The 25,980-nt window shown below is 41.7% G+C and overlaps 1 protein-coding gene across 4 annotated transcripts in view; it reads right to left on the bottom strand.

Moving 5' to 3' along the window:
• grik1 (glutamate receptor, ionotropic, kainate 1) overlaps positions 1-25,763 on the bottom strand; it is a 273,219-nt gene extending 247,456 nt beyond the window's left edge. For 2 of the 4 annotated variants that reach the window (XM_002939147.4, XM_031896577.1), the window contains exon 1: positions 24,480-25,763. In XM_002939147.4, coding sequence (XP_002939193.1) covers positions 24,480-24,621 — 142 coding nt within the window. In that variant the 5' untranslated portion in view covers positions 24,622-25,763. The remainder of the gene's footprint in view (positions 1-24,479) is intronic. The other 2 variants (XM_004912164.3, XM_004912163.3) reach the window with 2 other exon arrangements.
• Between the last annotated feature and the right edge of the window lie 217 nt (positions 25,764-25,980).

The following is a 25,980-nucleotide window of genomic DNA, read 5'->3' as shown; positions in this document are numbered from 1 at the left end:
CACGTCAAAATGGGCACGGTTGCATAAAAATAGCCACAGGTGACAAAAAAAAATGCGGGCAACAAAAAAATCGTGCAACAAACCTGTTTCACAAATTTTTTGCTGTTTCACAAATTTTGCAGTCGTTTCACAAATTTTTCGGCTCCTCACTACTGATAATGGGTGAGTGCAGAGGACACAGCTGGCCAGCTTGAATATATTGCAATCAATGGACAACTAATCCCTTTTTATAGAGGAGGGTATTTTTAGTAGTCATATATATATATATATATATATATATATATGTATTGATAATGTTAACTGGTTACATAGTTACATAGTTACATAGGGTTGAAAAAAGACCATTGTCCATCAAGTTCAACCCATCCGAGTAAACCCAGCACACCTAACCCACACCTACCAATCTATACACTCACATACATAAACTATATATACAAACATTAATACTAACTGTAGATATTAGTATCACAATAGCCTTGGATATTCTGCTTGTTCAAGAACTCACCCAGGCCCCTCTTAAAGGCATTAACAGAATCTGCCATTACCACATCACTAGGAAGGGCATTCCACAGGGCATTCCACAGGGTGGGGTGACCTCTGGTGCGCTGATTGTTTTTATGGGAAAAAAGAACATCCCCCAACTGCCTATAATCCCCTCTAATGTACTTGTACAGAGTAATCATGTCCCCTCGCAAGCGCCTCTTTTCCAGAGAAAACAACCCCAACCTCGACAGTCTCACCTCATAGCTTAACCCTTCCATCCCCTTTACCAGTTTAGTTGCAGTCTCTGCACTCTCTCCAGCTCATTAATATCCTTCTTAAGGACTGGAGCCCAAAACTGCCCCCCATACTCAAGGTGAGGCCTTACCAGGGACCTATAAAGCGGCAAAAATATGTTCTCATCCCTCGAGTCAATGCCCTTTTTTATACAAGACAGCACTTTATTTGCTGTAGTAGCCACAGAATGACACTGCCTGGAATTGGACAACTTGTGATCTACAAAAACCCCTAGATCCTTCTCCATTAAGGAAACCCCCAACACACTACCATTCAGTAGATAGTTCGCGTTTATATTATTCCTACCAAAGTGCATAACTTTGCACTTGTCAACATTGAACCTCATTTTCCAGTTTGCTGCCCAGTTTTCCAATTTTGTCAATGCAGAGGACAGGGTCAGACGGGGGGTGCAGGGCCCACCGGGGCTGCCACCGCAGGGGCCCCACACCCCCCCCAAGGAATCCAAGCGGTGATGCCCACACACACACCCCCCCGCTGCCCACCCAACCCACTTCCCCAAGAGCGCATATGGGAGAGGGGGACCTGCGGGCACTGGGTTTTTTTTCCGGTGTCCCATCACCCCAGTCTGACCCTGGCAGAGGAGCTCTTGTCTTTGTCTCCATGAAAGAGAGGGAACAAGTGGTGTAACCTGACGACATGTTATACACCAGTAACGCATACCAGACTAGAGAGTACTTATATCTTGAGTGCTAATGAGATCTTCAAACTGATTTGGTTATACTCTGTTATAAATGGGAACATATACTCAACAGTATAACAATGTCAAATTGGTCACAATGCTTTTCTGTGCATTTTTGTAATTCAGATGTTTTATTAGTTTTTAAGATTTATTATTATTATTATATCAAGTGGGGGCAAATAGAACATCAAAGGTGTAATTTACTGATTCAGGAAGCATCTCCTGACACTTGTTGACTCAGTTATTTTCTGTCATGTAACAAGAGCATCAGGAGAGGCACTTTATTGGCATGTTCAGATCAAAGATTGACATGTGAACTCCACAAAAGTACTAAAACTATAGCATTCTAGGCAGCTTTTGGGGCAGATTTATCAATATATGAGTTTAGAGCTCAATACATAATAAATCACCCACGTTCTGTTCATTCCTTTGGGTTTTTTAGAAGTGTATTTATCAAATGTTGAGTTCTAACTTTCACCCACTAATAAATATGCTTCTAAAAATCCCATAGGAATGAATAGAACATGGGTGAGTTTTTATGGATTAAGCTCTAAACTCACATTTTGATAAAGCTGCCCCTATGTACTGTCTGCTATGTAAGTATGGGGTCCTACAGCACTAATAAAGCCTGGCTTTTTACTGTTTTCAGTCTGAGGGTGGCGGCTGACAAAAGTCAATAGTAATTTTATAGTAAAATATGACATTTACAAATTATTATTATAGTGTTATATTTTTTTATTGGATTTTAAAATGCCAAGTAGTGCATAATAACCACGCAGCAGGCAATAAGTGGAATATGGGTTCTTTTCTCCAGCTTTTCCGGAAATAATACATATTGTTGAGCAGACAGAGTGGGTACACAAGCAGTGACTATTTACAGTTACATTTAAGAACTTCCATTTCACAGACTTAGAGAAGGGAAATCTTGGAGGGAACATATAGGAAAGCTCGCTGGCACTGAAGGGATTAAATTCAGAGTATCTGCCGCATTGCCTAGTTAATCTCAAACTGTTTTTCCAGCATGTCAGCATCTTTTTTTGTGGTTTTCAGAATTGATTTTTTTTTTTTAAGCAACAAATACATTTATCAGACGTTGACTGTTTAGAGTCAGGCTGCAGCGATCCATTATGTCTTACCTTTTGTGGATCCATAGAAGAAATAAAATATGTGTTATTTTCAAACACAGAATCTGCAGGGGTAATGTGCAGTTATTTTTAGATTTAAAGGGATATTCATAGCATTTATTACACACAGGGAGAACAGCATACAAACTCTTAGATGATTGTGCGCTGGTTGGGATCGAACCTTGGGCCCCAGGTTCTAATTATTTGAATGTAAGTGTAAAGAGAAGACAGCCTCTGTTCAGTATGAAGCTAAAGCAGGGGTAAGTCTAGGGTTGACACCTTTTATTTTCTGTCTGGACAGAGTTGATGACATCAGGGGGCGGGGCAATGACATAATGTGAAGGTAGTGGCCCATTTCGGTAATCATAATGGCAAAGTTTAGTCTGAGTTTCATAATTCTCTAACCCGGAATGGTAGTTTTGTACTGGACAAGTGAGTTAGCCCATTGACTTGTATATCTAGCGTTACCTTGTTATTAGGGATGTAGCGAACCCGCGCAAAAATGTTCGCGAACCCGTTCGCGGACTTTCGCCAAAACTCGTGAATATTCGCGAACTTTGCAAACCCCATAGACTTCAATGGGAAGGCGAACTTTAAAACCTAGAAAAGCCATTTCTGGCCAGAAAACTGATTTTAAAGTTGTTTAAAGGGTGCCACGACCTGGAGACGTCAATGACATGTACAGAGGTCAGAGTCACACAGACTACACTTCCCAGCAGCTCCAATACTGTACATTGCAAGGTCCCAGTGTATAAAACTTCAGTGTCTGGTTTTGGATTAATCGGCCAACAAGAATATATTATACATATTATTAGATTAGAAAAAAGTATTGGAAAGTAATTTTGGCATTTTACTGCCAATAGATTTGCCATATTAGTGCCACACTATATTTATTCTGCAGAAAGCTTTACCATACCTGAGTAAAGAGCCCTAGAAGCTCCCTCCATTTGTTTAAGATAGCAGCTGCCATTTTAGTTTGGTCTCAGTAGCTTCCTTGCTGCAGCTCTAGCCGTTATAGCTCAGATTACACATTCCTAAGGGAGAGGGAAGTGAGTTTTATGAACTCTTATGGGAGGGGGGAGCAGGAGAGGGGAGAGAGGAGAGTGCTGGGCAGACTCGGGCCCCAGGAATGAAGGATTTTTCTGAGAGAGGAAGTCAGATACGAAAGAACATGTTCCCAAAAAAGGAGACAAGCAATCCTGTGTTTCTTACATAGACCTTTCTGATAAAGCTTGGGTTTTTTTACCTTTCCTTATCCTTTAATGCCATGTTATTGATAGGAAAGAAAGATAAGAGATATAGGAAAGTGGCAACCTGCACACTATGGGGGCCCTTGCCCCAGTTTGCAAATCTCTTATCTGCACAAAAGGTACTTTAAAGTGTTTTTGAATTAGATAAATAATGTAAGTTTTATAAGTAAATAAGGCAAAATGAGGAAACCTAAAATGCATATAGTAATTAAAAATGGAGGTGGCATATTGCTTAGCTGTTATATGCATGACGATTTTACATCTTTTTGGTAAATTGCCACATCCCACTTAAACAGGAACAATAATTCACGACGTTAACTAAAAATGTTTTTGCTGTTGAAGCATTTCTCAGCCAGGTGTTGGAGCAGTCTCGGCAATCACAGTTATTGTTTATCGTATGAGAGTGATATCTTGTTACCAGCTGCTCCTAAAATAAAGAACGTAAAAACCACACAGAAACGGAAAACTTGCTGCACAATGCTAAAAACGAAAGCTTATTTTTAAGCAGGAATGTGCTTTTGGCTCATTATTATAAATAAACAGTGATGAGCGGAATTTTTTTCCCAGGTTTTTCTGTGAAAAAACACCCATAAACTCCAATGGCTGGGAAAAAAAGTTGCACGGTAGCCACGGAAACTGCCCTTTGACTTCAGTGTGTTTAGCACATTTTTGCTGCATAGCAAAACAGGACAGATTCGCTCATCTCTATAAATAAACAATTATAAAAGTCTAACTTCTATAGTTCCCATTTTTATATTGGCTAACCTGCTATTGAATTGAGAATACCAGCTCTTAGTTGGACAACTATAGTTAAATTGTATAGATTACAGCTTGTTGATAATGTGTCATTGACTCCCCAGAAACAAAGTGTGAAAGGCAGATGGTTAGAATGATAGACTAAAGGATAATAATGTGTGACCAATCAAAAGTGACAGACCAGGAGAAGAGAAAGTCAGAAAATGAACCAGCCAATGTTATGGTCTTATTGGATTTTATTGATTTAATCCTTCCACTACCAGTTGAGTTGTGCCTGTCATTGGCCAGTCAATTTATGTGTATTTTCAGTTCTTTTTCCCCTCTAAGATGTTTTCGTTTAGTAAAAACTATAAATTGATTTATTTTCTCAAGCTAAGCTTTAGGGCATTTAGAAAATCTCTAAAATGCTTAAATATCTCTTTCTACGCCAAACTACCTAACTGATGATTTGATAAAGTTAGATTTTTTAAATGAAAATTGTAATAATACCCTCAGTCGCAATTTATAGCATCTTATACATCCCATACCATTAGGTACTGAGATAAAACATCATGAATATGAATCCCAGGGGTCTTCTGAACAGTTTGATACCCAACATGCCTAGGATTACCAAAGCATGTTGCATGTAGAGACCCCAAAATAAAAATAGTGCACACTAATCAACAAAATCAAGTTAACAACAATGCAGAATGCATTGTGTTGTGGTCAGAACCATAGTTTCTGCAGTCTTGCTGTGCAATGTGTTAGATGAACAGTATGAATTGTGCAACTATAGAACATGGAGAACTTATATTTACTATTAATTATCAAAAATGGAGAAGCCACCTAAAATAGAATTATTTCTTTGTGTAGCTCAAACTTAATCATATGCAATGTATAACACCTCCAAGCATACTGGATGTGTTCCATCTTGGATTTCCTTTTGGTCAGGCCATGGGTAAAGCAAAGGGTGGGGGGTTGTGAGAACCTGAGATGACTTCTGCCAACTTGGGTGAAAATTAAGCAATCACATTAGGCATTCCATAACTATTTAAGTAATTAGGAGCTGTGTTCTCATAGCAATGCTTACATTAGTGGTTTTATATACCAAAAGCATGTTGCATGTAGAGACCCCAAAATAAAAATAGTGCACACTAATCAACAAAATCAAGTTAACAACAATGCAGAATGCATTGTGTTGTGGTCAGAACCATAGTTTCTGCAGTCTTGCTGTGCAATGAATGCTTTTTACTCACAAATAAGTGAGCAATGGCTATGTGGGACTAAGAATACAACACAATCACTGAATAAAATGGAAAAGGAATTATGCAGTATGATTGGTGCTCACACAAGTCACCCTCATAAATTAAACAATAAAAAAAACAGAAAGAAAGGGGTAAAGTGTGTAAAGCCTTGGGGGCTTAACAAACAAAAAAAATGTGGGCATGTGTTAGTGTATAAGGTGTGTATGTTTGTGTGTTTCAATTAACTGGGCACAGACAAGCAGGCTAAAGACACTGGAGGGCCACTTTATGCAACTGAGTCCTGTCATGTATCCCAAGATGCACAGGGTGGTGTTTGGGGCTTAGGAAGAAAGAAGAACAACAAACACATGATTTACACTGCTGTTTTTCAGGGTCTTTGGGTCAATCACCCCTAGGGGCCACTGGTTCCACCAATGACAACATGAAAAATTAGTCATTTCAATTCCCATTGAACCAGAAGTCCTGTTTTTTTTGCAGGCTTTTGTTCCGCTGCATTCAGCCATCTTGTATTGCTTACCCAAATAAAGCCCCACCCCATTCAGCCAAAAAAAATAACCAATGCAATGATACAAGGAACTAATAGATTCACTAAACCAAGGGCTAGAGAGATAGATGGAGTAGACTTGATTAATACATCTAATGCATGCCATGGACATGGGGCTCCAATATAAAATGCCATGCAGTGGAGCCTACTCCATGTCCAAGGTTGTATTTTTGGTCTGTCTTGCCCCAGAAGGAACAACCCCACCCTTGCTTAGTGGGCCTGCACAATAGCATGGAGAACAGGTTCCCAGCCTCAGTCCCACATTCAGGTTTGCCAACATCTCTGGTGGGGAACAGGGGATTTAGTTGTAGTTGTTTTTAGCATTCCATTTTATTTAAGGCAACCCCACTAAAGCATAAGCCTTTTAAGGAGAAGGAAAGGTAAAAACTAAGTAAGCTTTATCAGAAAGGGCTATGTAAATACAGCCATAAGCACTCCCAGAAACGCTGCACTGACTTCTCTTTGAAAGGATTTGTTGTGTCTGTTTTCCTGTGCCAGAGACACGCAGCTCTCTCCTCTCTCCCCTCTCCTGTTCCCCCTTCCCTCAAGAATGCTAAGAACTCACCCTCCCCCCTTACGAATGTGGATCTGAGCCAATCAGCAGGAAGCTGACTCATAGGGGCACATTTACTAAGACACGAATCAGAACCGAATTGGAAAAATTCCGATTTGAAAACGAACATTTTGTGACTTTTTCGTATTTTTGGCGATTTTTTCGGCATCTTTACGACTTTTCGGAAATTGTCGCGACTTTTTCGTTACCAATACGATTTGCGCGAAAAAACGCAAGTTTTTCGTAGCCATTCCGAAATGCGTCCGATTGCGTTTTTTTCGTAATGATCGGTATTTTGCGATTTTTTTCGGAAAATTGTCACGACTTTTTCGTTACTAATACGATTTGTGCGAAAAAACGCGTGTTTTTCGTAGCCATTCCGAAAGTTGCGCAAAATCTGGCGATTTTTCGTAGCGTTACTACTTGCGCAAAAAGTTGCGATTTTTTCGTAGCGTTAAAACTTGCGCGAAACGTCGCACCTTTTAAGTTTTAACGCTACGAAAAAGGTGCAACTTTTTGCGCAAGTTTTAACACTACGAAAAAATCACCAGATTTTGCGCAACTTTCGGAATGGCTACGAAAAACACGCGTTTTTTCGCACAAATCGTATTAGTAACGAAAAAGTCGCGACAATTTTCCGAAAAAATCGCAAAATACCGATCATTACGAAAAAAACGCAATCGGACGCATTCGGCCCGTTCGTGGGTTAGTAAATGTGCCCCATAGTCTTACTAACTGAGCATGTTCACCAGTCTTGCTTTTGGTGCAGGAGTGAGGCATTATGGGAACTTTCTTTACCCAGCTCAGCGTTTTTTCTTCCTGTTTGGCTTCTGATCTTCTGAACAGGAGAAATATGGGGAGACTTAAGGGCACTATTGAGAGAACTGAAGGTATGCCTGCAGCTTGAGATTAACTCTTTATTTGCCTTTCCTTCTCCTTTAAGTGCCTATATAGAAATACTGCCCTGTTTCTGTACTTCAGCTAGATCTTTTATTGTTGCCTTTATTATCCAAGTTCTTTTACAGACTTGTACTTTGTGCAGTGCTATTTCCTAACTTTTCTTATGGCAGAACAAGGACAAGTACATTATTGTCATTTATTGTTACAGTATAGTATTGTACACCCTTGTACTGCCTATCGCTATCGCTACGTCACTCAAGGTCTCCATTAGCTAATACTGTAGATCACAGGCACTGTTATGGAATGGAGAGAATCTTTTATACGAAGGAATGAAAAAAAAGCAAAGCAAAAGGAAAAATCAGACGGCTGTGTAGCTTTACGCATATAAGCAAACATTATTACACTCCATTAAACTCATATCTACAATACCACGTTGTATATGGCTCATAGAATATAGAATAGATGCAAGAGCAGCTATGGAGTTTCAACTTAAAACTGACATGGTGCTTAATGGGGAACTCCGGCTTCCGAACCAAAATTTGATAAAAAGCCCCACACAGAAACTGCTGATATACCAATCACAGTAACCTGTTTCTTCAAAAAGTATGAATAATATGCCATTTGTGTATGGTGAAATCCAGCAGCAGAACAATTCTTTTCTTTCCGCATCATTTGAAAGGCTGGCAGGGGAGGAGGCACTAAAACATTGATGTTACAAATTGTAACAACTTCCCCACAGCTTACATCTGCCACTTAGGTCTACAAAGCCCAGGTACCCATACCAACATGTTACACCACAAATAGGTTCAATTGGTCTGAATAGCTGTCATTGAAAAACACAGATACTTTGATATCAATGCCCTTCTCCAAGTAGTCCAAAGACAATGGGCCACTGACTGCTACACAATCCCCCAGCCAGTCCTCTATCATTGTACAGACAGTACCACCAAACCTTAAGGTCCCCATACACCTTCAGATCCGCTCGATTGGCGATGTGGCCAAGCGAGCAGATCTTCTCCCGATATCCCCCACCTACGGATGGGCGATATCGGGAGAATCCAGGCTAATTCGATCATTTGGCCATGGTATAGGCAAAGTCGGTCTGGGGACCGCATCAATGAGCCGATGTGGTCCCCTATCTGACTAGATTTTTTAACCTGCCCGATCGATATCGATATTGGGCAGATATCGGTCGGGCAGGCCCGTCGGGAGTGCCCATATACAGGCCAATTAGCTGCCGAATCTGTCTAAGGGACCCATATCGGCAGCTAGAATCAGCCCGTGTATGGGGACGTTTAGTTTAAACGCATTCTACCAAAGCCCCAGGGTAGATCAACGCTACTGCAACACTGCTGTCCAACTTCCTACTTAGTAAAAGAAGTAAATATGATTGACAGTCTGGTTCCTATTTATGATGCCATCTACAGAAAACCATCTTAAATGTGATCTCTCAGCAAAGCTTCAGAGGGCCTCCCCCACCCCAGCTGTCCATCAGTTAGCCCTTTGGCTGCCAGGTTGAAACTATAATCTTTTTGGATATTGGAATCGTTTGAGCTTTGGTGCCATCCCAGATAAGAAGGGAGTTTGAGAAAATTAGAAAAAAAAAGGCCTTACTAAAGCTATACTTAACCCCATAAGTACACGATCGGCCCCTGGAACAACGATTATATTTCTTTAAATATTTATGTGTCTAGCAACTGACAATATATTTCGGCTAAGCCTTCTGAACTAATATAATGTCAACCCCCCAAGGGCCCCAGCTTCCAGTGCCAATGATTCCCTCACCCTCAAACACATCACTTTCACCCCAGCACCAATCCTAATCCCCCTGGCACCCCACTGCACTGAACACCTCCATCTGCCTCCACCTTCCCCACTGCTGCACATCACTGCCCAACAAAAGCTCAATCCCCCCACACACACACCACAGCCTGCTCCAAGCGGGGCCCATTAGGAACCGGGTCCGACCATGCAAACCAGTGGTAGCACTTGGCAGGGAACCACCAAAATATGCCACTTCAGGAAAATAAACCTTACAAGCTTTGATAAATTAAACTCAGGTTGCTCCTTCATGATATCGGCAATATATAAACTGCTAACGTCATGAAATCTAAAAAAATATGTAAATTGCAAAAGTCCTCAGACAAGCACTCTGAGCAATTTAATACTAAAGGGAATCTAAACCCAAACAATGAATGGATGTAAACTTACTTAGAGTGGCCTCTGAGCACTTTTGCAATTTATGCGAATTGTTTTTAGTGGTTTCTAAGACAATAGCAGTTTTAGACAGCTGTAGAAAACTGATAGAGGCTTTTGGATCAACAACTTTCTCTTAGAAGGTTAGAGCATCATTAACCCTAACAGTATATGCCCTTTCTGTATTCAATTAACCCTAGGGTTGCTGACTAACTCTCTGACTTTCAGAGAGAGCTGTTGAGCCATTTGCCTTTTAGCCAATCTAAAACTGCTAATATCCCAGAGCACTAAACATATAAAATTAATGTAAATAGCAAAAGTGTTCAGAGGAGCACCCTGGGAAACATCCAACTCATTTTTTGAATATGGTTTCCCTTTAGGGTAGGGTGTATATATATATATGTATATTATGGTGCCACTGCTGCACACAGCGCTGTACAGTAGGAGCTCTATTTATTATAGTGTGAATGATTCTTCATTTTGGATTTTCAGCATAAATGTGGTTTAAAATAAAATGCATTATTTACCCTCTCATAACATTTGACTTTCCATATACCCACGGAATATCCAGAAATCATTAGCCAGAATGCTTGGGGCCTGAAGTCCCTCCATGCCTACCCCCTTTGACTTGTAGGTTTTAAATGCCGTCTTCCTATTTCCTTCCTTACATACAAATGAAGCCACTTAGGCCCTTTCTGCTTTCAGACTGCTTTCTTAGGTGAATAAATTGAGATCCGGAATTGTTTAATATTATTTTAAAGGTCAAGCAACAGATGCACTGTTTTTGTTAACCTTAAAATGAGTATAATCAAGGTTCTTTATTTCCTTTCTGTAGATACCTACTATGTATAGAGGAACCTTTTCACGCTGTTATTTATTGGGACATACTGTATATCATTTCCCTGTATAAAATAAAGAATCATAGGCAACTGTCCTTTTTGTTCTCCAGTTACTTAAGACATATAGATGCAATTAAAGCAAATGGCCGGGGTCTTTCTTTCCCCAAGTGAGTTGTTTGTGCTTGCATCCCTCCTTACTTTGTATTCACCGACTTACTCGCTTGACTGGCACAAGAATCCCAGTGTGGGAAAGCGGAGGCTTCCTGTGAAGTGAGGCTTGTTTTCAGGAAAAAAATAAATAAATAAATAAAAAACTGAATCTGCTCCATGAGGACTGCAGTCATTTTATTCCCAACGCAAACTGAGAAGCAGGGGTTAAAGAGTGAATAAATTCCACAGGCTAAACCTCTTTGGATGACCTTGAAAAGCTGATATTAGGGATAATCCAAAATAAGAGACAATTTACAAGTCATCTGGATCACTTATATCCTTTAGCTCTGTGCCCCCACAGCATATAACATGCACTTTATGACCAACAGTATGGGGAAACCCTTTTTTAATTACATCCATCATTGCTAAGTCCCAGTTGGGAGTGATCTGATTCTGTTCCAAGATGGCGGCACCCACGGCTGCAATGTTACATTAGGGCCATGTGATTTTATCACATCACATTTTGGCGTAATGAGAGAGCAGGGTTCAAAGCGTAACTATATGTCTTTCCCTGTGAAGTTCCTAAGCATTAGTGATGAGCGATTGTTTTCGTCAGGCATGGATGTGCAGCGAATTTCCGCACTTTGCCATTGGCGAATTGTTTAGCGAAACTTTGGAAAAATTTGCCACGGAAAAATTCATTGCGCGGAAATGTTTTTGTCAAAAAAGGGGCATGGGTGCCAAACAAATTAGACGCGGGAGACAAAAAATAGACGTGGGGTGACAAAAAAATATGGATGACCAAAAAATTGTGCAACAAATGTGTTCGTGAATTTTTCACTGTTTCACAAATTTTCTTGCTGTTTTGTGAATTTTATGGCGAAGCGAAATGGGACAGATTCGCTCATCACTACTGAGTATGTTTAAATTCTTCTACCAGTTCCTGACTTTCTGCTTCTTTCCTGACTATGTTGATTGCATCCTGCCACATTATTTTGCCTGAATTCGACTAAAAGACTTGTATAACCAGATACCGGATTTTCTGAACTTATCTTCCTCCTTGGTTCAGACTTCAACCCTAGTAAAGGCCGTCGGGCCCTGACAGTCCCAAGTGCCACTACATCATGCAATGACATTCTTGACAGCTCTTTGCTTACTACTTCTGGTAAAAGTTCTCAGAAGGCCCTTTTCTGTATCTGCCTAACGATGCCCATATGCAAAAAGTAAGATCCAAACAGAACAGGTTTGCTGAGATGGGAGTGGAAGAACTTGATTGGCCTGAACAGAACCCTGATTTTAATTCCAACTAAACACCCATGAGATGAACCAGAACACCAAATGACATCCAACCACAATAATGCTCTTCTTGATTGAGCAAATCATCCAATGGTGTTCTAGAATGGAATGCAAAAACCTTCCCAGAGAAGTAGAGGCTGTTGTAGCACCAAAGGGCATACCTACTTCATATAAATACACTTGGTTTGGGAATGATGTCTGCATATTTCTGACCATTTAGTTACCACTTTTAGATTTCCCAGGGCTCCCAGTCAATAAAATTTAGACTAATGGAGGGCACTCCGGGCTAAGATATTCTTGCCCCTTATAAACAATCAAAAAAGAAAAATAATAAATATATGAAATATCCAGGTGCTAGGGTTTCAACAATCCCCCCCATTAGAGGATTATATATACCAGTAAATCCCCATATACCTCCCAGGGAGGTATTATAGTTAAAAAAACATTTTTATTTAACAAATCATTATGCAGCCAAAATATTGCATTTTAAACACTATAATATCCATCAATAAACAATACATATCACACAGTGAAAAAACTGAACAAAAGGATATGAAGGCACATACTCTGGATGAGAGAATACCCCAACGTTTCGGCTCAAACGCCTTTGTCAAGGGAGCCAATATTTTGGCTGCATAAAGATTTGTTAAATAAAAATGTTTTTTTTAACTATAATACCTCCCTGGGAAAGTTTTTTTCCGGTTTGGGGATTTACTCCCAGTCAATAAAGTCAGGTGGAGGAAAACAATCAAAGCACCACTGACTATGATATCATGTCCCTTACATACTCATGTTTTGTAAATGGCCAACAGCACCCAACACACAACAAATGGGGCTAAATAACTACAGGAAGACCAGGAAGGTAATGGGGTAACAAGAAATGTTATTACATAGTGTTACATTTAGAAATAAAAAGTATACCATAAAAATCACAGAATCCATTTAAAAGCCCAGCTGGATGAAAACAATTGCAGTCCTTTTGTGATTGCCCTATGGCAGTGAACTTGATTAGAACACTTGATGGCAGCTTATATTAAGGTTCTGGGAAGATTCTGTTTCGTGCAGATTATTAACGATAACTTGTCATCCACAGGCAGACTCTGGCTGCTGACTAGATCAGGTTTGATTGGCCCAGCAACTTATTAGCTGGGGAATAAAGACAAAACAATGGCATCTCCAACAGAAGCTATTTTAGATATTGAGGAATAATGGTAAATGCCAAGACTCCATTGTCACGAAACCCACGTGATCTTTAATCAGTCATCTTTGACCCATCACTTGGTAGATATCATTGCTGCAGCCTCTTTTCCCCCTGGTGCTTTGCCCTGGCTTTATTATATTACAAACATAATTCCTTCTCTGTGAGGGACAAGTGCAATGCTTACCAAATGCAAACTCTCTTCTACATGGTGTCCTTACAGTTTTACATGGCAATGCACGTAGAACGGTGCTTTATGGTTCAGAATCATGGACCCCAGAAATGTCCCCTACTTGAAGTTCCCAGGGTTTAAGGTAGGTGTTTAGGCATATTTGTGTATAGCCAGGGTGGATCGGTTCATTGCTAAGGAATAGATTAGTTGGTCATGATATTTTGTGACCCCATTCTGTTGGCAGGACCTGTACAGGAAGGTTAATTGGCTCCTGATTCCAGTACTGATAAGATTAGTATAAAACTGAGACCAACAGGGCATTGGTGGATGTTCAAGTTCAATATATTCATAAAATGGGATATTTTTCACTAGGGCAGTGGTTCTCAACCTTCCTAATGCCGCGACCCTTTAATACAGTTCCTCATGTTGTGGTGACCCCCAACCATAAAATTATTCCTAAGACCATTGGAAATATGTGTTTTGCGATGGTCTTAGGCGACCCCTGTGAAAGGGTTGTGCGACCCCTAAAGGGGTCCCGACCCACAGGTTGAGAACCGCTGCACTAGGGGCTACCACTTATGTCCACATATGCCACTGTAAAATGCTATGCACGCCATTAAATCATACGTAGTTAATAGTCCTTTCTTACATAATAATCATACATTTTCATACATCTTTAAGGTCTGTAACATTTATTGAAGGTAAATTTCTAACAAAGGTCCAGCAATACTGAATCTCATTGTGGTCCTACTGGCGACCTGGTGAATAAACTCTTATCTTCTAATCAATCACTGTCACGTATTATTAGTACAGATTTTCAGATTACTTGCATTACAAATAACCCTACGGGGAGAGATTACTGGCTGGTAACCCAGTTTCCTATAATCTACTGCAGTCAAAGAAATGTATGTTGAATGCTGTTTTATGCTTCACTTGTCTAATGTCCAAACAAGGAGAGACTCCAACAGAAATCTCTGATTTATTATTAAGTATGCAGCATAAGGAATTTCACATTAAGGCAAAAAAAGGTAAATTTGAATTTAGTAAAGTTATACTTTGTGGTGAAATATATAATATTTATACTGAAATTATTTATGATGTAAAACATCTAAAATAATATTTTTATATATATAATTGCATAACAATGATTACTCTTTACCAGTACAGGCATAGGATCCCTTATCTGGAAATATGTTATGAGACGACCATCTTCTATAAAGTTAATTTTAAGTAAATAATTCTAATTTTTAAACATTTTTCCTTCCTTCCAGGTTCTAAGTATTCTGGATATAAGATCCTATGTCTGTACATTAGAGCAGGGGTCCCCAACCTTTTTTTCTCCAAAGACCAATCCCAAGGAGCAAAAAGTTTCCACGGACCGGGGGGGTGGTGGTGCACGCAGCGCGATTTACTGTTGTGGTCTTGCGCTTTACTTGCGCCTTACTGTGCGCATCACGTTCGTTCGCACTTTCTTGCTCATGGCGCGTTCATTCACGTCTTTAAATGCGACGTGAGTTGAATTTCCGCCTCTCTGTGTGCAACGAATTGTTCTCTGGGGGAACGGTGGTGGCCCAGTGCCAAGCAGTCCACGGCCCGGTGGTTGGGGACCCCTGCATTAGAGCACATTCTAGGCAGATTGTGGAGGGATCTTTTTCCACAAAAGAACAAAAGCTCTTTAGAGAAGGAACTGAACTTTCATCTGAATGGTTTGGGTGGCTTCTTGGACAAGTACAGAAATGATCTCAAGGTCTATAGTTAGTTTAATATTTGTATGTACTTGAATATATCTATTAGTGATAAGTCTAAAGTAAAAGGACTGCAAAGCAGTTTGCCTATGATAATACAATAAATTAGTATAAATACACAGGGAGTAAGTGCCATGTGATATGAGACACAGTAGGAAGGAGGTCCCTGTCCCATAGAGCTCACAATCTAAGTGGTATGTTTGGGCAAAAACAGGGCACCCTTTGCCCCAGTTTGGGTAAATAAGCTTTACAGAGCATAAAAGTAATATTAATAGGCACCCACAATTTGGTGCCCTACTGCAAACACTAAGATAGGGAGATGAAGTTGCACAGTATGATGGCTTAGGAGGCAGGCTGCCCAGGTCCAGCATAAAAAGATTCAGCATAGAATCCGGCCAACTGGTTGAAATTCTGTATATTAATAGTAATACCCTCTGCGACTGATTGAAATTAAAGAGGAGGCATTTAAACAGAGTGGCAAAGAGTTATCTACTTGTACACACATATTTCCTTCGCATAACTCTGACAGAAAATCATAATTCCCAACTTTATTCCCAGGACATTCTACGCTCAACAATTATCTACAAGCCTCAGGCTTTTCTGCTTGGAGAAGATATTTTGGCAGTTACAAGAAGCAGAAACTTTCCGCGCCTCGCAAATAGATCAGTCGTGCCAGCATGTCCCTCCGAAACGCCGCGCAGACCCACGATGGCGTCACACAAGTCAATGTGCTTTTTTTTTTGACATTTCAGCCATTTCCCTCTGCAAAAAGGCCTGGGTATTTAACATTAACCACCATCAAATTGCCTTTCCTGCATTTCAGCGTTTAGATACGGCTGTAATTTAAATGCAAAGGCCATTCAATCTCACTGCCGGTATGTTCAACCTAAAGATACTGAGTGTAACATTTGGCGGATTTATTGAGGATCAACAATTCATTCCAGCAATGGGAACTGCTGGAAAAAAAAATACCGGTTAATGACAAGTCAGCTTCTCAATATCGGCCATTGACACTTTTATAGATACAGTTCTATCTATGGTTTTGCTTTATGCATCTGTTTAGATCTAGTGAAACGTGATTGGCTAAACGCTGCATTCCCGTGCAATTTATGGGGCTGATTGTTTCCTCATACAGTCTATAAACACGCTGCCGGGTTAATAGAATTGTCTCCTGATGGATTGGATCTTAGCGTGTTTGTGTCTGCAAGGGAATTTACATTGTAAGGAACAGGGCCTGACATGAATTATTATACATTATTAGTGCTGCTGAGTCTCTAAGCGCTATATAAATAAAGGGTAATAATTGCTTCATATAATTTATAGGCACATGCTCCATAAAGAAGTAGATGTATATAGGCACTATATATAATTTAAAAGGGCCCAGATATATGTCATGTGTCCCGTGTAGTGGCTTTTCTATGCATTTCATCACACTAGAATGCATGAGTTAATAGAGCCCATTGTTTTCAATTGTGTCTGAACCCATGCCACTGCACTGAAGCACCCAAGTCGGCTTTATTAGGTGGGGGAAAGGGGCATTTGCCCAGGGCCCACTGATTCTGGGGGCTCAATTAGGCTGTATAAAAATGTCATAGTCACTCAAACCTGGCCATCCCACCTCACAGTCCTGATGCCGATTTGATATCTTTGATCATCACCAGTGTTGATATAAAAAAAATATAAAAATATTCAGAGTTGCTGTACCCTCCCTGTCTGTTCATGCAGGGGACATTCGAATTTTAAAAGTGACTATAGAGTAAAGTGGCTATTAGTGATGAGCGAATCTGTCCCGTTTTACTTCGCCATAAAATTTGCGAAATGGCAAGAAAATTCGCAAAACGGTGTAAAATTTATGAAACGCATTTGTTGCACGTTTTTTTTTGATGTTCATGCTCATGTCTTTTTTTATGTGACTGCACCCATTTGCCGTGACTATACCCTTTTTGACGCAACCACATCCAATTTGACACGCAGCAAGTTTTTCCATGGCAAATTTTCGCTGAAGTTTCGCGAAAACAATTTGCCAATGGCGAAATGCGGAAATTCGCTGCGAATCCATGCCTGGTAAAAAAAATCATTCATCACTAGTGGCTATAGAAGAAGCTGACCCCCACAGTCTGGTTCCCCCCCAGACTGTGAGATAGGGTATGGGGACCAACCCATTTGGTCTTTGCCCGGAGCCCCACAAAAGCCTTAAAATGGCTCTGGAACGACCGAATGCAGGAAAGACACAACATGTAGCGTTTCACTTGCGTTCAGCAGGGCCCAATGTGTTCCTTTACAGTGAAATGTCTAAAAAATGCAGCTGTATGGAAATTCATGAATAAACTATTATATGGGACCTACACCTAGCACCCTGACCAAATATAATTTATAAATCAGGACACCAGGTTGGTCTGAAGTTGCACATGGGGAGTTGTTAAAGCAACAGCGCACAAGTCAGAGTTGTTTATTGCCCAATGACTCCCAGCTGGGCAGGCAACCCCTCATTCATTTCAATGACAATGGACCCAGTTTGGGTAGATAACATACACTGGGCTTGTTTGTACTGACCCAAAGATAAGCTAAAAGCTGCGTGAATACTGTATTACTATATTAGGGTTGCTGGAATACAATCCATAGTTTGCATGCATTAGGCATACACAGAAAGCACAACCCACTGTATATCGCTCTCCCTGCTACTGAACTGCAGCCCTCAGCATTTCTGGCCAACCTCTGACTGGCAGGGGAGGCAGGGAATTGTACAGATATAACAGACGGTGCACGGCAGCTTGGGAATTCCTGATTTAACCATTCATTTTGTCATGGTAAGGTGCCAACAGATGTGCCCCTGTACAGGTGGCTCTGCCTAATGAATATAAGGGTAGGCAAGTCCTAATATACAATATATAATAAATATCAACTGACTGAATGCTTATTAAAGGGAAACATATCCAGCATGCAGGGCAGAATACATTTATATTCCTTCTCTCCCTTTATTTCTCTTTTATTTACAAGGTATCACAAAGGATGGATTTCAGAGCAGCTAATACTAAAGGCAGCCACCTAGTGTTCATTTTTGCCATAAGTACTTTCCTTCATTATGATTTTACTGAATGACTTTCTCAGAGAGCTCCACTAACAATACAGTGAGTTTCAGCACAGTAGCCCTGGCCATGCCGGACACTACTACACAGCTGTGTATATATTTATTGTGTATATATATATATATATATATATATATATATATATATATATATATATATATGCTTGCTGTTTGTTTAAGTGATGTTGCTCGTTGACTATTTATAATTCAGGATTTGATAAGACTTAAGAACACTGTGGGCAAAGGTTCACCGTTGTAGTATAAATTAATGTTTTTATGCAATTAGAAGTAAAGGGTTGAACTTGATGGACTCTGGTCAACCCTATGTAAAGGTCCCCATACACGGGCCAATAGTAGCTGCTGATATCGGTCCCTTAGACTGATTCAGCAGCTTATCGGGCCATGTATGGGCACTACCGACGGGCCTGCCCGATCGACACCTGGCCTGAAATCAGCCAGATCTCAATCGGGCAGGTTAGAAAATCTAGTCCGATCGGCGACCGCATCGGCTCGTTGATGTGGTCTCCGGACCGACCTTGCCTATGCCCGTCATTATAATTAGATCGTTTGGCCCCAGGGCCAAACGATCGAATTACCCTGGATTCTCCTGATATCGTCCACCTGTAGGGATCTGCTGTGTATGGGGACCTTTACTACCGGTATGTAACTATGTAGCTATTAGCTTGGGGCTGTATTATCCCACATCTATAGAGGCACTGAGCTGTGCTGATAGGACAGCACTATACGGAGATGATGCTTGTGTTTGGAAGTGCTGACAAGCTACAGTTGGTTACATTTGCTTATCATTATCATTGCTTATCATTTCTTGCTTTCCCCGTAGCAAGGCATCCAACAGCACGGCTAAGACTGTACTTACCAGTGGGAAAGGTATACTAAGTACTGTTCAGTATGTTGCAGGAACTGTTGGGTCAAGCAATATCTTGATAGCAGACTTACCCTAGAGTGCAGTAACATTCCCAGTAGGGTCGGTTTATCTAATTTCTGTCACAAGATACAACACAAGTCAGGATGGCACAGCTTATAGGGTAAAAATGTGAGCCACAGGGCTGATGCTGAGATGTATCACACAGGCTAATGAACTGCTAGGTTAGGAATGTATGATAACTATGTATGAATATATAAGGGGGTCATATAATAATGTCTCTAGTGCTTTATTTACCAGTAGGTCCTTCCAGAAGACACAAGGTCACCCATTTAGATTAGAAGAAGGGAGGTTCCATTTAAATATTTGGAAAGGGTTTGTTACAGTGAGAGCTGTGAAGTTGTGGAATTCCCTCCCTGAATCAGTCGTGCTGGCTGATACATTATATAGCTTTAAGAAGGGGCTGGATGGATTCTTAGCAAGTGAGGGAATACAGGGTTATGGGAGATAGCTCTTAGTACAAGTGAGGGAATACAGGGGTATGGGAGATAGCTCTTAGTACAAGTGAGGGAATACAGGGGTAGGGGAGATAGCTCTTAGTACAAGTGAGGGAATACAGGGGTAGGGGGGATAGCTCTCAGTACAAGTGAGGGAATACAGGGGTAAGGGGGATAGCTCTCAGTACAAGTGAGGGAATACAGGGGTAGGGGGGATAGCTCTCAGTACAAGTGAGGGAATACAGGGGTAGGGGGGATAGCTCTCAGTACAAGTGAGGGAATACAGGGGTAGGGGGGATAGCTCTCAGTACAAGTGAGGGAATACAGGGGTAGGGGGGATAGCTCTCAGTACAAGTGAGGGAATACAGGGGTAGGGGGGATAGCTCTCAGTACAAGTGAGGGAATACAGGGGTAGGGGGGATAGCTCTCAGTACAAGTGAGGGAATACAGGGGTAAGGGGGATAGCTCTCAGTACAAGTGAGGGAATACAGGGGTAGGGGGGATAGCTCTCAGTACAAGTGAGGGAATACAGGGGTAGGGGAGATAGCTCTCAGTACAAGTGAGGGAATACAGGGGTAGGGGAGATAGCTCTCAGTACAAGTGAGGGAATACAGGGGTAGGGGGGATAGCTCTCAGTACAAGTGAGGGAATACAGGGGTATGGGAGATAGCTCTCAGTACAAGTGAGGGAATACAGGGGTATGGGAGATAGCTCTCAGTACAAGTGAGGGAATACAGGGGTAGGGGGGATAGCTCTCAGTACAAGTGAGGGAATACAGGGGTAGGGGGGATAGCTCTCAGTACAAGTGAGGGAATACAGGGGTAGGGGGGATAGCTCTTGGTACAAGTTGATCCAGGGACTGGTCCGATTGCCATCTTGGGGTCAGGAAGGAATTGTTTCTCCCACTGAGGCAAATTGGAGAGGCTTCAGGGTTTTTGTTTGCAGTCCTCTGGAGCAACAAGTAGATGGGCAGGTTTTATATAGACATAAAAGGCTTAACTTGATAGATGTGTGTCTTTTTTCAACCTATATTAACATACTGTAAGTGTCCCATGCAAAGATTGTTGGTCACCCTGTCTTTGACAACTATTTTGTTTTTTGTGTTGCCATCTTCTATTGTACGTGAGTTACACATTGTGCTAACCTTGCCCTGCTCTTCTACATTAGCACAGCCTACACATACGCAAGCCGGCCAAAAGTATCAGGGCACCCCTTATTATTGGAATTAGCTGTCAGCTATCGTTTCTGACACAGGTACATCATACAGTAATAATTCTGTGCTCCCTACTTTGCAGAAACAGTTTGGGATAGGACCTTTCATGTTTCAGCAGGATAACAACCTCTTGCACAAAGCCAGGATCATTCAGAACTGGGTTGCGGAGATGAAAGTAATATAGCCTACTTGGCCTGCATAGAGGCCTAAATTCAACCAAAATAAACACCAGTGGAGTAAATTGAAACATTTGTACCCAACCACATTATATTTTTGAGGCTGAAATGAAGCGAATCCCATCAACAATGTTCTAAATCTAGTGGAAACCTTACGCAAAGGAGAAGATGCTGTTTTAGCAGCAAAGAGAGAACCCACATTATATTAATGCACTTTGGCTTGGGTAGGAGATGTTGAACAGGTAGGTGCCCATATACAGTACCTCTGGCCATACAGTACAACATATACTTTTATCAAATCATTGACAAAACACAACATCTCCACCAGGTTTGTAGAGCATTTTGTTGAATCAAACCATGAGCACCTCATCCAGCAGCCCTAACAAGTATGGAAGATGCCAGTGGAAAGCCAAAATGCATATATTGAGCCCCCTTTCTGACTGTCATTCCTCATCTTACTGGGTGCCTGTTTTATAATATTCTTCTTCAACATGTGCACAAGATAAAGGACAAACAAGGCAGAAGCAGAAGAAACAGTAATTCTCTGGAATTGAAGTTGGCCACCCAGACCTATAACAAGGTGCAGGCAATTGACTTTGCAAGCTCCGGACGTCTGTTTGTTCCCTTTGTTCACCTGATTTATCAGTTGCTTTCCATTTGCTCTCAGAGCTATTTTCTTTCCTTTCTGTCCCTGCTTCCTAATCTTCCTTTTTATCTCTGTACGGTCTGTGAGTTGGCTACACTTCTTTGATGAATAATTGAGTTTCCGATATGTTGGGCACTTTAAAGGGAAACAAAGTTTACATCAAACATAAAGGTAAAACTGAATGCTAAAACAATTCTCTGTAAACTCAACTTCTTTGAAAACACGGGAAGTGAATGCCTTAAAGGCACAGTTGCACTTTAGATTATCATGCCTAGCTTCTCATACAGTCTAGGTGACTTATAAGAAGTTTTTGAAAGGGTCCTAGAACACGATGATTGTATGGCCACCCCTTTGCCAGAAAACATTACAACCCTAAAGCTGGCTGGCCCTAGGGTTAGTGCCCTCCAATATAAATTTGATACTACAGGTAAGCCTGAAATTATGAGGGCTTTAGATGCCAGAGAGACTGGACAAGTTGTAAACCTTAACCTATTAATGGGCCATTTATATATATATGTCAAGTAGAAGACCACAAACATCTAATTTCATTCTGCACGTAACACAAGCAACATGAAACCCCTTGAAGACAGCTGTTCCTGCTGAAGTTTACTTTTGGTAACATGTAGTCTCTATTATTCCAAAACAATATCCATTGGCTCTTCTGTATTTTCTTTAATTACTTTTCTTGTTCTTTACTTTTCCAGTTTGGTATCAAAGATGGTTATGGGGTTTCCACTCAAGCAACAAGACAATTAATTTTTATGGCAGACTGGGGGAGAATTAGGAGATATTCTTACTGGATGAATAAGTGGTCAAATAACTATTACTAGAAGAGAATCAATCTTCAGAATGAATGGGCTTTCTAATTATTGGGGTGGGCAATATAGGGTAACCAGATACTATTTCTTGGAATGTTAGGCTGGAGATAAGCAGAATGGAAAGGCAAATAGTCTACAAAACAACAATTATCACTGTAAATATCATTCTGAAAATGCATTTTACAATGAACTTTCCCTTTAGATCAATACTTTCCCAATGTAACAGAATACTACCTAACCTATTATACTTTCTCTCTGGATTTTGGCTGATATTATTCTAATGCAAGAGAATTCCATGCACCCCTGCTATAACGTTCCGATCCCAATCTAGATGATCTGTTTGTTACATTACGTTAGTCATTAATCAGAATTACTGTTTCCTTTTCCCAGCACACACACAAGGCTTCTTACAACAGTAGAGGAGTCACGTAAGTTTCAAGATTCATCAGCAAAGAAGATCTAATGCCTCCTAAGGGGGCTGCGCACAGAAGCTGCCTGTCTCGTTAGATCTTAAATCTGCTGTTTGAGCTGATGTGAGACAAAGAGCATGTCTGCATCCCGGAAAGATGCTAAAAAATCTGGAGATAATGGGCCAGTTTGTATGTAAATAGGTTCCTCTGCGCCGCTGCCAGCACTGCTGGGGTGGGGGGGTTATAGGAGCAAGTGGGGGGGACTCTGTAGCAGGAAAATCACAGGGAGAAGCAACACATATCTGCCACATGGAGCAGCTTGTATGGAATGAGAATGAATGTGATATACCCAGACTGCCAAAGGGAGGCTTGGCACCGGCAGAGGAGGGTACCAGACAGCTAGAGCAGCAGCCCACACAGAGGCAGCACAACAGAACCACAAGCAATACACACACAGCAGGCTATCTACAGGCGGAAGATAGAAAGAGAATCCCAGGCTGCCTGAGCTCTGACTCTCACTGCAAGCAAAGGGCAAAGAATAGATTGTGCTGCACTGTTGCTGCTCTGAGCTGTCAGTCGGAGTAAGTTCTGTGCTGAGTCCAGCAAAGTTCTGTTGATGATAAAAGCCTGGACACATTGTCTATTACACTATTAGTGTCTGTAAGCTGTCAGGTTTTGTTTTGCACTATTAGCATTACGAGCTGTTAGCCTGGGTAAGTAACATGTGCTTGAATACTTTGGGCAAGTGTTGCACTGGTGGCACTGCCACCTCCGAGCTGCCAGTCTGGATAAGTTCTCTGTTGTGTTGTTAGTGCCGAGAGGTGTCTGTCCGTTTCCCCATTATACAGTAATGAGAGCTGTCACTCTGGATTTGTTTCTTTGGTCACTGTCATTTGTCAGTCCGGGTAAGTTCGGTACTGCACTGTTAGTGCTAAGAGCTGTCACTCTAGGAAAGTTCTGTGAGACTGTCAGCGGGGTGATCCATCCGTCTGGAGGTGTGAAGTGTCAGTCACGGTCATGGTCAGTTCTATGTGGCACTACTAGTCTAGTTAAAATGCATAAATGGACTAATTGGCTGACATGCTTTTATTCCACACATTATTGATGCTTATACCAGGGTGGCACAGATATGTATGGCACAGTCATAGCCTTTTGTTTTGCAGATAGTGGCATAAGATGCCAAGCCACAGCAGCTGTGTGTGTGGTTCTATTACTGTGCCAGAACTGAATAATTGCCAAGTCCAGCGTAAGAGCTTTAGCCAAGTCCCCTTCACCCACATGACAGTAGAACAGGCAGAGGTACTCACCGATCCGCAGGACTTGTTGGGACGCTTGGGGGGTGATGGCAGCCAGAGCGCACAGGAAGGGGAGTAGAAGTCTGGCAGCGCTTTCCATCCTGAGCACAGAGAGATTGTTGCTTCTTCTGTCGCCCCAGAATACAGTCTCCATCCCAGTGATACTAAGCTATTCCCCAGGTCCAAGGAGCACAGGTTGGCAGCTGGGGCTGAATTTCCACCTCATTCTCTGCCTCGTACACTCGTTCCTCTGGCTCCTGGTGGCTCCTTGCTGACAGCTTTCTCTAGCCCATCACTAACATCCACAGGACTTCTCCTTGGAGGGAGCTACTCCAGCAGAACTCCCACAACCAAGCTCCCAAGCTAATGCACAGAGTCCCCAGCCCTGCCAAGTTATAGACCACCCCCCCCCTCCTGTATCAGACAGTGATGAGAATGAAGAAGGAGTGCACAGAGCCTGTGATCTCCAGCAGATTAACCTCCCATCTGAGCCACGTTCACTCCTCTGCAAGGACTTTAACCAGAGATGATTGAATCTTTGCTTCTGATGGTAAGAGAAATTCTAATCTCCATGTTGGGCAGCGAGAGGGGGGGTAGCAGGGTGATTAAGGGTGCAATGACAGCAGCATCAGGAAAGTGTAAAGGGAAAGTAGTACTGTGCAGCCTTAAGCTCCAAGCTACTTCTGTCTCTTCTTATTGAAAGGAGCAATGAGGGACCACCCTCCCGATCTAATCAGCAGTAGACATCTAGGCTGGGAATGACTTCACACATCCAGTTGTATAATAATAATAATAATATTATGGCACCACATAGTAACCTCTCACCTGCCCCAGTGCCGGCTCAATCCAACAAGGCAGCCATCGGTATTCCAGACTCTAGTGCCAAAGTCACGCCAAGCAGATCCCCCGGCTTTGGGGCAACACAGGGACCACACTGCCAGCTCACAGCGCTGAGAGTGCAACACACGACTTGTAGCACTAATAGTGCAATGTTGAACTTATCTGGACTCACAGCTTTGCCAGCACCAGGCAGAACTTTTGCAGACAAACCCAATACATTGACATTAGCCCTTTGCTTGAGTCTGAGCTCAGACAGCCCGGGATTCTCTTTCCACCTTCTGCCTGTAGATAGGCTGCTGTGTGTGTATTGCTTGTGGTTCTGTTGTGCTGCCTCTGTGTGGGCTGCTGCTCTAGCTGTCTGGTACCCTCCTCTGCCGGTGCCAAGCCTCCCTTTGGCAGTCTGGGTATATCACATTCATTCTCATTCCATACAAGCTGCTCCATGTGGCAGATATGTGTTGCTTCTCTCTGTGATTTTCCTGCTACAGAGTCCCCCCCACTTGCTCCTATAACCCCCCCACCCCAGCAGTGCTGGCAGCGGCGCAGAGGAACCTATTTACATACAAACTGGTCCATTATCTCCTGCGTCCTTATCGCCTCTCCCGGGATGCAGACATGCTCTTTGTCTCACATCAGCTCCAACAGCAGATCCAAGATCCGACCAGACAGGCAG

The sequence above is a fragment of the Xenopus tropicalis genome, chromosome 2 (genome assembly GCF_000004195.4).
Source record: "Xenopus tropicalis strain Nigerian chromosome 2, UCB_Xtro_10.0, whole genome shotgun sequence".
Classification (NCBI taxonomy): Eukaryota; Metazoa; Chordata; class Amphibia; order Anura; family Pipidae; genus Xenopus; species Xenopus tropicalis.
This window is presented reverse-complemented; position numbering and strand designations above follow the sequence as displayed.